Raw genomic sequence first — 17340 nt, forward strand, 5'->3', positions numbered from 1 at the left:
GCGTCTGCAGCAAGGTCCGCGGTGACCTCCGATACCCGTCTCCTGCGGGGGGCATGGACAAGATATGAAGTATCAACTAGAACAACAATAGGAGACGTAGGTGCACTCACCGCAAAGTTAGACTGTCGCATCCCGGTGTCGGGTAGCCGGGTCACGGCATTCGGCGCTGGTATTTTGTGGCGCTCAGAGGCTACACCGGCAGTTTCGCACGTAGGTGCGTGCTTCTTCCGGCCTCACATGAGGCCGGAAGAAGCACGCACCTACGTGCGAAACGGTTGGCGTAGCCTCTGAGCGCCACAAGAACCAGCGCCGAATGCCGTGACCCGGCTACCCGACACTGGACACCGAAATGCGACAGTCTTAACTTTGCGGTGAGTGCACCTACGTCTCCTATTGTTGTTCTAGTTGACAAATCTGTTTAACTTTCTGTCATCAGTTGATTTAAAAAATATATATAATGTTTTCCAGGGGGAGTACCCCTTTAACTCCTGACATGGTCTCCGCACCGGATGCAGGCCCGCTGCTGTTTTGCTTTCTCATGAATGGTTTGGTGTTTCTGAAGGTGGGCTTTCCTCTTGAAGGTATCACCACATTTCAGGCATTTGTAGGGTCTCACGTCGCTGTGGATTTGCCGGTGCCCGGTGAGCCTCTTTTTGGTGGGAAATGTTTTACCGCAGTCTGGGCAGGGCAGCGGCTTCTTCTGTTGGTGAGTTTTCTCGTGTATGAAAAGAGATGATTGGGAGGCAAAGGAAAGGTCGCAGCGCGGACATACAAAGTAGTTACTGGCCCCGTGCGACGCCTGGTGGATGAGAAGATCCGATTTACCCCTAAAACATCTGCCACATACGGAACAAATAAACGGCATCCCACCGGTGTGGATGATCTGGTGCTTGGCGAGGTCCAAGTTTCTGGTGAAACGTTCCGGACATTCGGGGCAGTTATAGAGAATCTCCAATGAATCTGTCGTCTGCTGAATGGTGCAGAAATACTTCTCGCTGCTCGTTGTTATATCAGGGTCGTCCTGGTCTCCGGTCTTCTTCCTTTTCTTCCTGACGTCTTTGTCTTCTGGTCCCTCAGGTGAAGATTTGTGTCTTTGTAACGATGATGTTCTGTCTAATACTGGTCCCTCCTTAATATAAATTGTATCTTGCGTATGATCTGTAGATATATAACTGGTGGGATCTGTGATATTTCCTCCATCAGATGTCTCTGGTACCTTCTTAATATGATCTGTAGATATATAACTGTTGGGTTCTGTGACGTTCTCTCCATCACAGAGGACTGGTTCCTCCTTAATATGAGTTGTTGGATCTCGTTGTGTATGATCTGTAGTTCTATAACTGTTGGGTTCTGTGAAGTTCTCTCCATCATGTGACTCTGGTTCCTTCTTAATATGATCTGTAGTTCTATAACTGGTGGGTTTTGTGACGTTCTCTCCATCATATGACCCTGGTTCCTCCTTAATATGAGTTGTTGGATCTCGTTGTGTATGATCTGTAGTTCTATAACTGTTGGGTTCTATGATATTTCCTCCATCATATGACCCTGGTTCCTCCTTAATATGAGTTGTTGGATCTCGTTGTGTATGATCTGTAGATATATAACTGTTGGGTTCTATGATATTTCCTCCATCATATGACCCTGGTTCCTTCTTAATATGAGTTGTTGTATCTTGTGTATGGTCTATAGGTGTATAACTGTTGGGTTCTATGATATTTCCTCCATCATATGACCCTGGTTTCTCCTTAATATGAGTTGTTGGGTCTTGTCTATGATCTGTAGATATATAACTGTTGGGTTCTATGATATTTCCTCCATCATATGACCCTGGTTCCTTCTTAATATGAGTTGTTGGGTCTTGTGGATGATCTGTAGTTCTATAACTGTTGGGTTCTGTGACGTTCTCTCCATCACATAAGAGTGGTTCCTCCTTAATATGAGTTGTTGGGTCTTGTGGATGATCTGTAGTTCTATAACTGTTGGGTTCTGTGACGTTCTCTTCATCATATGACCCTGGTTCCTCCTTAATATGAGTCAATGGATATTGAGGGGTTTGATCAATGAGAGTATAAATATTGGGGTTTCTGACGTTTCGTTCCTTACAAGACCCCGGTTCCTCCATTACATGAGGAGATCCACACATTGTATGATCCATATGGTTGTGGACCTTGGGCTCTGTACGGTTTCCTCTATCCCACCAGGGGTTGTCTTCAGTCTTAATAGATGGATATTGTGTCACTGTAGTAACTTCTCCTGTACTGTATGAGGCCGACTGCTCGCTAACTCCTCCTACATTCCCATGATCCTCTCTGTCCTCATGTTCTCGGTGGCTCAGTGATGATGTGTTGGAATTCTCTTCTTCTTTCTCATCTTTGTTTCCAAATCCATCTGCATAAAATAAGTGAACAGGAAATTAGAAAAGACGTTACATAAAATTGTACACAGGAAAAGTGAGAAATACTCACCTTCCGGGCCCCTGCGGCCGCTGTTCTGACGGTGTACGGGTCCTCGCTGGTCAGCGCTTCTTCGTCTTATCACAACACACGGAGATACCAATCACAGGAAGAGGCAGGACACCTATCTGCCCAGTGATTGGCTGAGCGGGCACATCCTGTGTGTCACGATGGGGACCAAAAAGTGCTGAACAGTGAGGGCTCGGACACCGTCAGGAGAGCAGAAACAGGGAAATGGGCAGGTGAGTATCCCGCATTTTATTCTTTAAACCAACCTGAACACTTAGAATATTTTTACAGCTGAACAACCCAAATAACTCCCAGAAAATGAGATAAACTTGTCCTCGGGCCAATATGATTACAAACCAGGGATCTCACCGAATCGGCGCTATTACAAAAATATCATTTGGTTTCTAATGGAAAGAAATCTCCTGAATAATGATATATCTGTGCCACAAAAACATCCACAAAGCGTTCAGGGTGTTCACTTATAGTACAACTAGTGAATAGAATTTATGAGAAAGAGTCTCCTCTTACCCGGAGATGTGCGGGGCCGGGGGTCCTCCATAATGTCCTGGTACAGATCCTTGTGTCCTTCTACATACTCCCACTCCTCCATGGAGAAATAGACCGCCACATCCTGACACCTTATAGGAACCTGACACACAATGATACCGTCATCACCAGACCCCTCCATTACTGTATAATGTCCCAGCAGTGTCACCTCTCTAATCATCACCAGACCCCTCCATTACTGTATAATGTCCCAGCAGTGTCACCTCTCTAATCATCACCAGACCCCTCCATTACTGTATAATGTCCCAGCAGTGTCACCTCTCCAGTCATCACCAGACCTCTCCATTACTGTATAATGTCCCAGCAGTGTCACCTCTCATCACCAGACCCCTCCATTACTGTATAATGTCCCAGCAGTGTCACCTCTCTAATCATCACCAGACCCCTCCATTACTGTATAATGTCCCAGCAGTGTCACCTCTCTAATCATCACCAGACCCCTCCATTACTGTATAATGTCCCAGCAGTGTCACCTCTCTAATCATCACCAGACCCCTCCATTACTGTATAATATCCCAGCAGTGTCACCTCTCCAGTCATCACCAGACCCCTCCATTACTGTATAATGTCCCAGCAGTGTCACCTGTCTAATCATCACCAGACCCCTCCATCACTGTATAATGTCCCAGCAGTGTCACCTCTCTAGTCATCACCAGACCCCTCCATTACTGTATAATGTCCCAGCAGTGTCACCTCTCTAATCATCACCAGACCCCTCCATTACTGTATAATGTCCCAGCAGTGTCACCTCTCCAGTCATCACCAGACCCTCCATTACTGTATAATATCCCAGCAGTGTCACCTCTCCAGTCATCACCAGACCCCTCCATTACTGTATAATGTCCCAGCAGTGTCACCTCTCTAATCAACACCAGACCCCTCCATTACTGTATAATGTCCCAGCAGTGTCACCTCTCTAATCATCACCAGACCCCTCCATTACTGTATAATGTCCCAGCAGGGTCACCTCTCCAGTCATCACCAGACCCCTCCATTACTGTATAATGTCCCAGCAGTGTCACCTCTCCAGTCATCACCAGACCCCTCCATTACTGTATAATGTCCTAGCAGTGTCACCTCTCCAGTCATCACCAGACCCCTCCATTACTGTATAATGTCCCAGCAGTGTCACCTCTCTAATCAACACCAGACCCCTCCATTACTGTATAATGTCCCAGCAGTGTCACCTCTCTAATCATCACCAGACCCCTCCATTACTGTATAATGTCCCAGCAGTGTCACCTCTCCAGTCATCACCAGACCCCTCCATTACTGTATAATGTCCCAGCAATGTCACCTCTCCAGTCATCACCAGACCCCTCCATTACTGTATAATGTCCCAGCAGTGTCACCTCTCTAATCATCACCAGACCCCTCCATTACTGTATAATGTCCCAGCAGTGTCACCTCTCCAGTCATCACCAGACCCCTCCATTACTGTATAATGTCCAGCAGTGTCACCTCTCCAGTCATCACCAGACCCCTCCATTACTGTATAATGTCCCAGCAGTGTCACCTCTCCAGTCATCACCAGACCCCTCCATTACTGTATAATGTCCCAGCAGTGTCACCTCTCCAGTCATCACCAGACCCCTCCATTACTGTATAATGTCCCAGCAGTGTCACCTCTCATCACCATACCCCTCCATTACTGTATAATGTCCCAGCAGTGTCCCCTCTCCAGTCATCACCAGACCCCTCCATTACTGTATAATGTCCCAGCAGTGTCACCTCTCATCACCATACCCCTCCATTACTGTATAATGTCCCAGCAGTGTCACCTCTCCAGTCATCACCAGACCCCTCCATTACTGTATAATGTCCCAGCAGTGTCACCTCTCCAGTCATCACCAGACCCCTCCATTACTGTATAATGTCCAGCAGTGTCACCTCTCTAATCATCACCAGACCCCTCCATTACTGTATAATGTCCCAGCAGTGTCACCTCTCCAGTCATCACCAGACCCCTCCATTACTGTATAATGTCACAGCAGTGTCACCTCTCATCACCAGACCCCTCCATTACTGTATAATGTCCTAGCAGTGTCACCTCTCTAATCATCACCAGACCCCTCCATTACTGTATAATGTCCAGCAGTGTCACCTCTCTAATCATCACCAGACCCCTCCATTACTGTATAATGTCCTAGCAGTGTCACCTCTCTAATCATCACCAGACCCCAGGGTCACCTCTCCAGTAAGAAGCTGCAACAACTTGTGGATGAGATCCAGGATCTTCTGCTTGTTGTTCCTCTCAGGTATTGTTGAGTGTGGTGGAGGCTCTGTGATGGGGCCCCGGGCCCTGCTCCATCCTCCTGACACATGGGGGCTGCTGTTGGGGGTCGCACAGTCACCTGATGACTTCATTACTGGTTTAAAATCCTGAGTATAGAAAGAGATACTGATAGATATCACATATATACATCCCCAGTCTTGTTATATTTCCCACAATTCCTCCCCCCCCTCCCCAGTCATGTGACATTTGCCACAATCCCTCACCCCCCCCAGTCATGTGACATTTGCCACAATCTCTAACCCCTTACAGTCATGTGACATTTGCCACAATCTCTCACCCCCCCCCAGTCATGTGACCTTTCCCACAATCCCTCACCCCCCTCCCCAGTCATGTGACCTTTCCCACAATCCCTCACCCCCCTCCCCAGTCATGTGACATTTCCCACAATCCCTCACCCCCCTCCCCAGTCATGTGACATTTCCCACAATCCCTCACCCCCCCGTCATGTGACATTTCCCACAATCCCTCACCCCCCCAGTCATGTGACATTTCCCACAATCCCTCACCCCCCCCAGTCATGTGACCTTTCCCACAATCCCTCACCTCCCCCAGTCATGTGACCTTTCCCACAATCCCTCACCTCCCCCAGTCATGTGACCTTTCCCACAATCCCTCACCCCCCCCGTCATGTGACCTTTCCCACAATCCCTCACCCCCCCCCGTCATGTGACCTTTCCCACAATCCCTCACCCCCCCAGTCATGTGACATTTCCCACAATCCCTCACCCCCCCCCCCAGTCATGTGACATTTCCCACAATCCCTCACCCCCCCCCAGTCATGTGACCTTTCCCACAATCCCTCACCTCCCCCAGTCATGTGACCTTTCCCACAATCCCTCACCCCCCCGTCATGTGACCTTTCCCACAATCCCTCACCCCCCCCCCAGTCATGTGACATTTCCCACAATCCCTCACCCCCCCAGTCATGTGACATTTCCCACAATCCCTCACCCCCCCCAGTCATGTGACATTTCCCACAATCCCTCACCCCCCCCCCAGTCATGTGACATTTCCCACAATCCCTCACCCCCCCCCGTCATGTGACATTTCCCACAATCCCTCACCCTCCCCGTCATGTGACATTTCCCACAATCCCTCACCCCCCCCCCGTCATGTGACATTTCCCACAATCCCTCACCCCCCAGTCATGTGACATTTCCCACAATCCTTCACCCCCCCAGTCATGTGACATTTCCCACAATCCTACACCCCCCCCAGTCATGTGACATTTTCCACAATCCCTCACCCCCCCCCAGTCATGTGACATTTCCCACAATCCCTCACCCCCCCCCAGTCATGTGACATTTCCCACAATCCCTCACCCCCCCCCAGTCATGTGACATTTCCCACAATCCCTCACCCCCCCAGTCATGTGACATTTCCCACAATCCCTCACCCCCCCAGTCATGTGACATTTCCCACAATCCCTCACCTCCCCCGTCAGTAGGTAGATGATCTCCAGGGTGAGGCTCAGTATAACCTCCTTCATCTTGAATCTCTCTGTCTCCATGGTAACAAGACGATGGTCATAGAAGGTTTCATAATCCTAAAATATGAAACCAATATTTTAGACCAATAACCTGTATAAGAAAAGTATCTACGGACCCTAAAAACAATTCATATTACTATCTGGACTGTAAGGAAGGGATACATGGAGGCTCTAGTACCCTGATGGGCTCCTCTAGTCTGGATACAAGATGAGATACGGTCGGGATACAAGGAGGATACAGGTTTGGCCGCTGTTCTGATGGTGTTCGGGTCCTCGCTTGTCAGCGCTTCGTCTTATCACAACACAAGGAGATACCACTCAGGGGGTAATGAAGGAGACGGGGGGGGGGTGTAATGAAGAGGCAGGGGGGTGTAATGAAGAGGCAGGGGGGTGTAATGAAGAGGCGGGGGGGTGTAATGAAGAGGCAGGGGGGGTGTAATGAAGAGGCGGGGGGGTGTAATGAAGAGGCAGGGGGGTGTAATGAAGAGGCGGGGGGGTGTAATGAAGAGGCAGGGGGGGTGTAATGAAGAGGCGGGGGGTGTAATGAAGAGGCAGGGGGGTGTAATGACGAGACAGAGGGGAGTGTAATGACGAGACAGAGGGGAGTGTAATGAAGAGGCAGGGGGGGTGTAATGAAGAGGCAGGGGGGTGTAATGAAGAGGCAGGGGGGGGGTGTAATGACGAGACAGAGGGGAGTGTAATGACGAGACAGAGGGGAGTGTAATGAAGAGGCAGGGGGGGGGGTGTAATGAAGAGGCAGGGGGGGGGTGTAATGAAGAGACGGGGTGTAATGAAGAGACGGGGGGGTGTAATGGAGGGGCAGGGGAGTGTAATGAAGAGACGGGGTGAAATGAAGAGACGGGAGTGTAATGAAGAGACAGGGGGGTGTAATGAAGAGACAGGGGGGGTGTAATGAAGAGACAGGGGGGGGTGTAATGAAGAGGCAGGGGGGGGGTGTAATGAAGAGACGGGGTGTAATGAAGAGATGGGGGGGTGTAATGGAGGGGCAGGGGAGTGTAATGAAGAGACGGGGTGAAATGAAGAGACGGGAGTGTAATGAAGAGACAGGGGGGTGTAATGAAGAGACAGGGGGGTGTAATGAAGAGACAGGGGGGGTGTAATGAAGAGACGGGGGGGTGTAATGAAGAGACAGGGGGGGTGTAATGAAGAGACAGGGGAGTGTAATGAAGAGACAGGGGAGTGTAATGAAGAGACGGGAGTGTAATGAAGAGACGGGAGTGTAATGAAGAGACGGGAGTGTAATGAAGAGACGGGAGTGTAATGAAGAGACGGGAGTGTAATGAAGAGACGGGGGAGTGTAATGAAGAGACAGGGGGAGTGTAATGAAGAGACAGGGGGAGTGTAATGAAGAGACAGGGGGAGTGTAATGAAGAGACAGGGGGAGTGTAATGAAGAGGCAGGGGGAGTGTAATGAAGAGACAGGGGGTGTAATGAAGAGACAGGGGAGTGTAATGAAGAGACAGGGGGAGTGTAATGAAGAGGCAGGGGGAGTGTAATGAAGAGACAGGGGGTGTAATGAAGAGACAGGGGAGTGTAATGAAGAGACAGGGGGAGTGTAATGAAGAGACAGGGGGAGTGTAATGAAGAGGCAGGGGGAGTGTAATGAACAGGCAGGGGGCGTGTAATGAAGAGACAGGGGGTGTAATGAAGAGACAGGGGAGTGTAATGAAGAGACAGGGGGAGTGTAATGAAGAGACAGGGGGTGTAATGAAGAGACAGGGGAGTGTAATGAAGGAGCCATCTGTTTCTGGATGGTGGACAATGAAGCTGTAGTAGCCGTTCCCGCTTGTTGGCGGATCATACACTTCTCTCTGGGCCGTTCCCCCTGTGCCCCCATGTATACAGCTCCCAACATATCCTGACAGCTTGGTCATTTCTCAACCATCCTGTTTAGTCCAATGATGCGCCCCCTCACAAAGTCTGTCAACTGGTTAAAATGTGCATAGTAGAAGCATGTCTACCAGTCACTGATCACTTACCAAGCGGTACACTACCCTAAAGTAGCCTCTGAGAGCCTTTTTATAGGGCAGTGTAAAGCACTTTTGTGTAATCAGACCCCACCTGTAATCATAACATGTCTGCCTGAGGCCAGGGGAGCAATAATTGTGGCTGCACGGAGCGTCACCGCAATCAGTAAAACGTTTGTCCTGGGGCCACACCGGACCCTAACCACGCTCCTGGCTGAGACATGACTGCAGTCCGGTTTTGCAGCAATCTAACATTTCTATTGGGGGGCATTATTTCTTTTTGTCAACAAATGTACTATCCTGTATACATCCTTATATACTGTATAACAAAGACAACATAAACAACACAAAGTCATACTGAAAGAAATATGTAACATTAGAATATAATACAATGAAACAGTATATTATCCTATAGAACATATAACACAACATAATGTAATAGAATATAATATACAATACAACACTATGAAAGTATAATGTAACACAATACACATAACACAACATAATAGAATATATAATATAACACTATGATAGTACAATGTAACACAATACACACACAACATAATGTAATAGAATATAACACTATGATATAGTATAATATAACATAAAACACATAACACAACATAATGTAATATAATATACAATATAACACTATGATATAGTATAATTTATTTTATTTATTATCTATTTTATTTATTTATATAGCGCCTACAGATTCCGCAGCGCTTAATGTAATATAATTAAGCGTAATGTAATATAATACACATAACACAATGTAATATAATATAAAACTATGATATAGTATAATGTAATATAATACACACACCACATTTGTAATGTAATATAATATATAATATACAATATAAAACTATGATAGTATAATGTAACACAAAACACACCACATCTCTAATGTAATATAATATACAACATAACACTATGATATAGTATAATGTAATATAATACACAGAACACAACACAATGTAATATATGATATAGTATAATGTAATATAATATATAACTATGATATAGTATAATGTAATATAATACACAGAACGCAACACAATGTAATATATGATATAGTATAATGTAATATAATACACAGAACGCAACACAATGTAATATATGATATAGTATAATGTAATATAATACACATAACACAACATAATGTAATATATGATATAGTATAATGTAATATAATACACAGAACACAACACAATGTAATATATGATATAGTATAATGTAATATAATATATAACTATGATATAGTATAATGTAATATAATACACAGAACACAACACAATGTAATATATGATATAGTATAATGTAATATAATACACATAACGCAACATAATGTAATATATGATATAGAATAATGTAATATAATACACACACCACATCTCTAATGTAATATAATATAACACTATGATAGTATAATGTAACACAAAACACACCACATCTCTAATGTAATATAATATAACACTATGATATAGTATAATGTAATATAATACACACACCACATCTGTAATGTAATATAATATATAATATAACACTATGATATAGTATAATGTAATATAATACACACACCACATCTGTAATGTAATATAATATAACACTATGCTATAGAATAATGTAATATAATACACACACCACATCTGTAATGTAATATAATATATAATATAACACTATGATATAGAATAATGTAATATAATACACACACCACATCTCTAATGTAATATAATATATAATATAACACTATGATATAGAATAATGTAATATAATACACACACCACATCTCTAATGTAATATAATATATAATATAACACTGATATAGAATAATGTAATATAATACACACACCACATCTGTAATGTAATATAATATATAATATAACACTATGATATAGTATAATGTAATATAATACACACACCACATCTGTAATGTAATATAATATAACACTATGATATAGAATAATGTAATATAATACACACACCACATCTGTAATGTAATATAATATAACACTATGATATAGAATAATGTAATATAATACACACACCACATCTCTAATGTAATATAATATATAATATAACACTGATATAGAATAATGTAATATAATACACACACCACATCTGTAATGTAATATAATATATAATATAACACTATGATATAGAATAATGTAATATAATACACACACCACATCTCTAATGTAATATAATATATAATATAACACTGATATAGAATAATGTAATATAATACACACACCACATCTGTAATGTAATATAATATAACACTATGCTATAGAATAATGTAATATAATACACACACCACATCTGTAATGTAATATAATATAACACTATGCTATAGAATAATGTAATATAATACACACACCACATCTGTAATGTAATATAATATAACACTATGCTATAGAATAATGTAATATAATACACACACCACATCTGTAATGTAATATAATATATAATATAACACTATGATATAGAATAATGTAATATAATACACACACCACATCTGTAATGTAATATAATATAACACTATGCTATAGAATAATGTAATATAATACACACACCACATCTGTAATGTAATATAATATAACACTATGCTATAGAATAATGTAATATAATACACACACCACATCTGTAATGTAATATAATATAACACTATGCTATAGAATAATGTAATATAATACACACACCACATCTGTAATGTAATATAATATAACACTATGCTATAGAATAATGTAATATAATACACACACCACATCTGTAATGTAATATAATATAACACTATGCTATAGAATAATGTAATATAATACACACACCACATCTGTAATGAAGCATAAAATATAATACACAATGTAACATAATATAATTACAGATCAGTGATCACCTCCCATAGATTCCTTTCTTCTCCTCCAGCAGCCGGTGACACAGGAAGTACTCCGTCACCGCAGGGCATTGTGGGACTTGTAGTTTTATGCTCTCTGCACTGTAATTGGCTACTGGAGAGCAAACGACTATCAGACGTCACATGGTGTTTTCCAGCCAATGAATGTGCACTTGGGTCTCCACGTGTTTTAAGGACAAGGTTTGGATTAGTGATGTGCGGCAGGGGCCATATTCGAATTCGCGATATTTTGCGAATATATTAACAATTATTCGTCCTATGTTTGCGAAATTCGCATATTCGCTATGTTAGATCACTTAATTTTTCCATGCGAAAATTTTCATAAAAAATTTGCATGTGAAAAAAAATATATATATATATTTGTCATTACGAATATAATGCACTATATTCTAAATATTTGCGAAATTGTGAAGTGCATATATTTGCGATAATTTGCATTTTTTGTGCTCAACACTAAGTTAGGATAGGTGTTTCCCAACCAAGGTGCCTCCAGCTGTTGCAAAACCCATCTGAGTGTAAACCCATCCTTTCACCCTGCTGTTGGGAATTGTAATATTATCCATTACACATTACCCCTCGTACACATTCATTGTTGATTACATCAGTCTTTCCCAACCAAGGTGCCTCCAGCTGTTGCAAAACTACAACTCCCAGCATGCCCGGACAGCCTTCGGCTGTCCGGGCATGCTGGGAGCTGTAGTTTTGCAACAGCTGGAGGCACCCTGGTTTGGAAACACCGGTTTGGATTTATTCTTTCTTTGGGGACGCAGCGATTTTTTTTGTTTTTTCCTCCTCTCCTCCTAATTTCTCCGCAGCTCACTTTACGGTATAAATGACGCCTTATCTTTATTCTGAGGGTCCGTACGATTACAGCGATACCAATTTATATAGGTTTTATTTTATTTTACTACTTAAAAAAAAATTATAGTTTTTTTTTGTATGAAAATTATTATGCTTAAATTTGTCCGCTCCTGCCCTCTATTAGTATTTTATTTTTCCGTATACGCGGCTGTATATGGGGGGTTAATTTTTGAGCCATGATCTGTAGTTTTTATTGGTAAGATCTTGGTTTTGATGGGACTTTTTTTGATCACTTTATATGATTTGTTTTCCGGTATAGGAAGTGACCAAAAAATACGCAATTCTCGATTTAGATTATTTTTACGTTTTCACGGTTCATCGTGCGGTTTCATTAACCTTAGTAGATCAGACATTCCCACGTGCAGCGATACCACATATGTTTGTTTATTCATTTTTTTACATTTGTTATTTGTAAAATGAGAAAAGGTAACAGGACAGCCGACCCCCATTTTGACTCATCGGATCCCTGCAATCGTGCTGCTGGGGGTCCAATGAGTATCACAAAACCCTGCTAATCCTTTAGATGCTGTGATCAGTATTGATGACACCATCTAAAGAGTTAATTGTGGGTATCAGCGTATCCTGGTGGCTCTGAGGAATTGGTCATGATTTGAAGGGGGGATAGCCCCGATTGAGGAATGTCCTTCAAGATGTTGTAAGTGTTCATTTCTAGTTGGAGCAGATATGATTGTATGGAATAGCTTGGCTGTAGACAATGGATTTTGGGTGGAACTGTCCCCTGTGAGGTATGTGGGTGGAAGCTGTCCCCTCTGAGGTATGTGGGTGAAAGCTGTCCCCTCTGAGGGATGTGGGTGGAAACTGTCCCATCTGAGGTATGTGGGGGGAAGCTGTCCCCTCTGAGGTATGTGGGTGGAAGCTGTCCCCTCTGAGGTATGTGGGTGGAAGCTGTCTCCTCTGAGGTATGTGGGTGGAAGCTGTCCCCTCTGAGGTATGTGGGGGGAAGCTATCCCCTCTGAGGTATGTGGGTGGAAGCTGTCCCCTCTGAGGTATGTGGATGGAAGCTGTCCCCTCTGAGGTATGTGGGTGGAAGCTGTCCCCTCTGAGGTATGTGGGTGGAAGCTGTCCCATCTGAGGTATGTGGGTGGAAGCTGTCCCCTTTGAGGGATGTGGGGAGAAGCTGTCCCCTCTGAGGTATGTGGGTGGAAGCTGTCCCCTCTGAGGTATGTGGGTGGAAGCTGTCCCCTCTGAGGTATGTGGGTGGTAGCTGTCCCCTCTGAGGTATGTGGGTGGAAAGTGTCCCCTCCGAGGTATGTGGGTGGTAGCTGTCCCCCCTAAGGTATGTGTGTGGAAGCTGTCCCCTCTGAGATATGTGGGTGGAAGCTGTCCCCTCTGAGATATGTGGGTGGAAGCTGTCCCCTCTGAGGTATGTGGGTGGAAGCTGTCCCCTCTGAGGTATGTGGGTGGAAGCTGTCTCTTCTGAGGTATGTGGGTAGAAGCTGTCCCCTCTGAGGTATGTGGATGGAAGCTGTCCCCTCTGAGGTATGTGGGTGGAAGCTGTTCCCTCTGAGGTATGTGTGGAAGCTGTCCCCTCTGAGGTATGTGTGGAAGCTGTCCCCTCTGAGGTATGTGGGTGAAAGCTGTCCCCTCTGAGGTATGTTGGTGAAAGCTGTCCCATCTTAGGTATGTGGGGGAAGCTGTACCCTCTGAGGCATGTGGGTGGAAGCTGTCCCATCTGAGGTAGGTGGGTGAAAGCTCTCCCACCTTAGGTATATGGGGGGAAGCTGTCCCATTTGAGGTATGTGGGTGAAAGCTGTCCGATCTAAGATATGTGGGTGAAAGCTTTCCCATTTGAGATATGTGGGTGAAAGCTGTCCCCTCTGAGGTATGTGGGTGGAAGCTGTCCCCTCTGAGGTATGTGGGTGGAAGCTGTCTCTTCTGAGGTATGTGGGTAGAAGCTGTCCCCTCTGAGGTATGTGGATGGAAGCTGTCCCCTCTGAGGTATGTGGGTAGAAGCTGTCCCCTCTGAGGTATGTGAGTGGAAGCTGTCCCCTCTGAGGTATGTGTGGAAGCTGTCCCATCTAAGGTATGTGGGTGAAAGCTGTCCCCTCTGAGGTATGTAGGGGGAAGCTGTCCCCTCTGAGGTATGTGGGGGGAAGCTGTCCCATCTAAGGTATGTGGGTGAAAGCTGTCCCCTCTGAGGTATATGGGTGGAAGCTGTCCCCCCTGAGGTATGTGGGTGAAAGCTGTCCCATCTGAGGTAGGTGGGTGAAAGCTGTCCCCTCTGAGATATGTGGGTGGAAGCTGTCCCATCTGAGGTAGGTGGGTGAAAGCTGTCCCACCTTATGAGCGGATTAAGGAAGAGCAGCAGGGAGCAGGTAACAGGACAGCCGACCCCCATTTTGACTCATCGGATCCCTGCAATCCTGCTGCTGGGGGTCCAATGAGTATCACAAAACCCTGCTAATCCTTTAGATGCTGTGATCAGTATTAATGACACCATCTAAAGAGTTAATTGTGGGTATCAGCGTATCCTGGTGGCTCTGAGGAATTGGTCATGATTTGAAGGGGGGATAGCCCCGATTGAGGAATGTCCTTCAAGATGTTGTAAGTGTTCATATCTAGTTGGAGCATATACGATTGTATGGAATAGCTTGGCTGTAGACAATGGATTTTGTGTGGAAACTGTCCCATGTGAGGTATGTGGGTGGAAGCTGTCCCCTCTGAGGGATGTGGGTGAAAGCTGTCCCCTCTGAGGGATGTGGGTGGAAACTGTCCCATCTGAGGTATGTGGGGGGAAGCTATCCCCTCTGAGGTATGTGGATGGAAGCTGTCCCCTCTGAGGTATGTGGGTGGAAGCTGTCCCCTCTGAGGTATGTGGGTGGAAGCTGTCCCATCTGAGGTATGTGGGTGGAAGCTGTCCCCTCTGAGGGATGTGGGTGAAAGCTGTCCCCTCTGAGGGATGTGGGTGGAAACTGTCCCATCTGAGGTATGTGGGGGGAAGCTATCTCCTCTGAGGTATGTGGATGGAAGCTGTCCCCTCTGAGGTATGTGGGTGGAAGCTGTCCCCTCTGAGGTATGTGGGTGGAAGCTGTCCCATCTGAGGTATGTGGGTGGAAGCTGTCCCCTCTGAGGGATGTGGGTGGAAGCTGTCCCCTCTGAGGTATGTGGGTGGAAGCTGTCCCCTCTGAGGGATGTGGGGAGAAGCTGTCCCATCTTAGGTATGTGGGTGGAAGCTGTCCCCTCTGAGGGATGTGGGTGGAAGCTGTCCCCTCTGAGGTATGTGGGTGGAAGCTGTCCCCTCTGAGGGATGTGGGGAGAAGCTGTCCCATCTTAGGTATGTGGGTGTAAGCTGTCCAATCTGAGGTATGTGGGTGGTAGCTGTCCCATCTGAGGTATGTGGGTGGAAAGTGTCCCCTCCGAGGTATGTGGGTGGTAGCTGTCCCCCCTGAGGTATGTGTGTGGAAGCTGTCCCCTCTGAGGTATGTGGGTGGAAGCTGTCCCCTCTGAGGTATGTGGGTGGAAGCTGTCCCATCTGAGGTATGTGGGTGGAAGCTGTCCCCTCTGAGGGATGTGGGTGAAAGCTGTCCCCTCTGAGGGATGTGGGTGGAAACTGTCCCATCTGAGGTATGTGGGTGGAAGCTGTCCCCTCTGAGGGATGTGGGTGAAAGCTGTCCCCTCTGAGGGATTTGGGTGGAAACTGTCCCATCTGAGGTATGTGGGGGGAAGCTATCCCCTCTGAGGTATGTGGATGGAAGCTGTCCCCTCTGAGGTATGTGGGTGGAAGCTGTCCCCTCTGAGGTATGTGGGGAGAAGCTGTCCCATCTTAGGTATGTGGGTGGAAGCTGTCCCCTCTGAGGGATGTGGGTGGAAGCTGTCCCCTCTGAGGTATGTGGGTGGAAGCTGTCCCCTCTGAGGGATGTGGGGAGAAGCTGTCCCATCTTAGGTATGTGGGTGTAAGCTGTCCAATCTGAGGTATATGGGTGGTAGCTGTCCCATCTGAGGTATGTGGGTGGAAAGTGTACCCTCCGAGGTATGTGGGTGGTAGCTGTCCCCCCTGAGGTATGTGTGTGGAAGCTGTCCCCTCTGAGATATGTGGGTGGAAGCTGTCCCCTCTGAGGTATGTGGATGGAAGCTGTCCCCTCTGAGGTATGTGGATGGAAGCTGTCCCCTCTGAGGTATGTGGGTAGCAGCTGTCCCCTCTGAGATATGTGGGTGGAAGCTGTTCCCTCTGAGGTATGGGGTTGATCAATAGGTTTTCAGTACAGGGCCGTCTGTATTGTATTGTATAGATTCTTAGTGGTTTCCATATAGTGGAGTGAAATGTAATGAATCCCTCATGGAATTCTATGAGTCTATAAATATTGTTCATCCTAATCCAGAGGAATAGAATATCGTCTATATAGCGGAAGCGGGGCAGGGGTTCACGGAGCAGGATGGCAGGAAGTCATTGTCCAGTTTCCCGTCAGCTGATTATTTCCATGTCCATCTTTTCATGACAATTATTTAAGAACCACAATGTATTCAGGCCACAAAGGTTTTGGGCTCTTTTGGGTTTTTTAAACACCAATTTAAAATGAAAATACATTTAGGCAGAAAAGTGCAGATCACATGTGAAGAGATATGTGAACTATTATTAATGCATTCTTCAGAGATCAGGGGCTCTGTAAACATGTGACCTTTCATCAGCAGTACTGTCGAAGTTCCATGCGCATTTGCTCAGTGTTTTTATGTAAAAAATTATTAAAATTGTGGTAAAAATGTGTGCAATTTTTTCAGCAATTTTGGAAAACTGGAGTAAA

General features: G+C 45.2%; 1 protein-coding gene across 3 annotated transcripts; it reads right to left on the reverse strand.

Moving 5' to 3' along the window:
- Positions 1 to 379: 379 nt before the first annotated feature.
- LOC130281816 (oocyte zinc finger protein XlCOF7.1-like) lies at positions 380 to 11967 on the reverse strand. 3 transcript variants are annotated; one of them, XM_056529470.1, is made up of 5 exons: positions 11702 to 11967; positions 6758 to 6871; positions 5220 to 5411; positions 2991 to 3111; positions 380 to 2388 (listed from the first exon to the last, which is right to left on the reverse strand). In XM_056529470.1, the coding sequence occupies exons 1-5, from the start codon at positions 11768 to 11770 to the stop codon at positions 482 to 484; spliced, it is 2403 nt and encodes an 800-aa protein (XP_056385445.1). In that variant the 5' UTR covers positions 11771 to 11967; the 3' UTR covers positions 380 to 481. The 3 variants fall into 3 exon arrangements, with proteins under 3 accessions (XP_056385445.1, XP_056385446.1, XP_056385447.1); XM_056529471.1 differs by having other exon boundaries at positions 11688 to 11708; XM_056529472.1 differs by lacking the exons at positions 6758 to 6871; positions 11702 to 11967 and having other exon boundaries at positions 5189 to 5361.
- Positions 11968 to 17340: the final 5373 nt, after the last annotated feature.

The sequence above is a fragment of the Hyla sarda genome, chromosome 7 (assembly GCF_029499605.1).
Source record: "Hyla sarda isolate aHylSar1 chromosome 7, aHylSar1.hap1, whole genome shotgun sequence".
Classification (NCBI taxonomy): domain Eukaryota; kingdom Metazoa; phylum Chordata; class Amphibia; order Anura; family Hylidae; genus Hyla; species Hyla sarda.

Excerpts from the sequence above, each read along its gene's own strand:
- LOC130281816 (XM_056529470.1), bottom strand. The coding sequence starts at position 11,770 with ATGCCCTGCGGTGACGGAGTACTTCCTGTGTCACCGGCTGCTGGAGGA. Across the intron at positions 5,412-6,757 it reads TCTACCTACTGACGGGGGAG|GATTTTAAACCAGTAATGAA; the intron begins GTGAGGGATTGT and ends TTCTATACTCAG. Across the intron at positions 3,112-5,219 it reads TGCAGCTTCTTACTGGAGAG|GTTCCTATAAGGTGTCAGGA; the intron begins GTGACCCTGGGG and ends ATTGTGTGTCAG.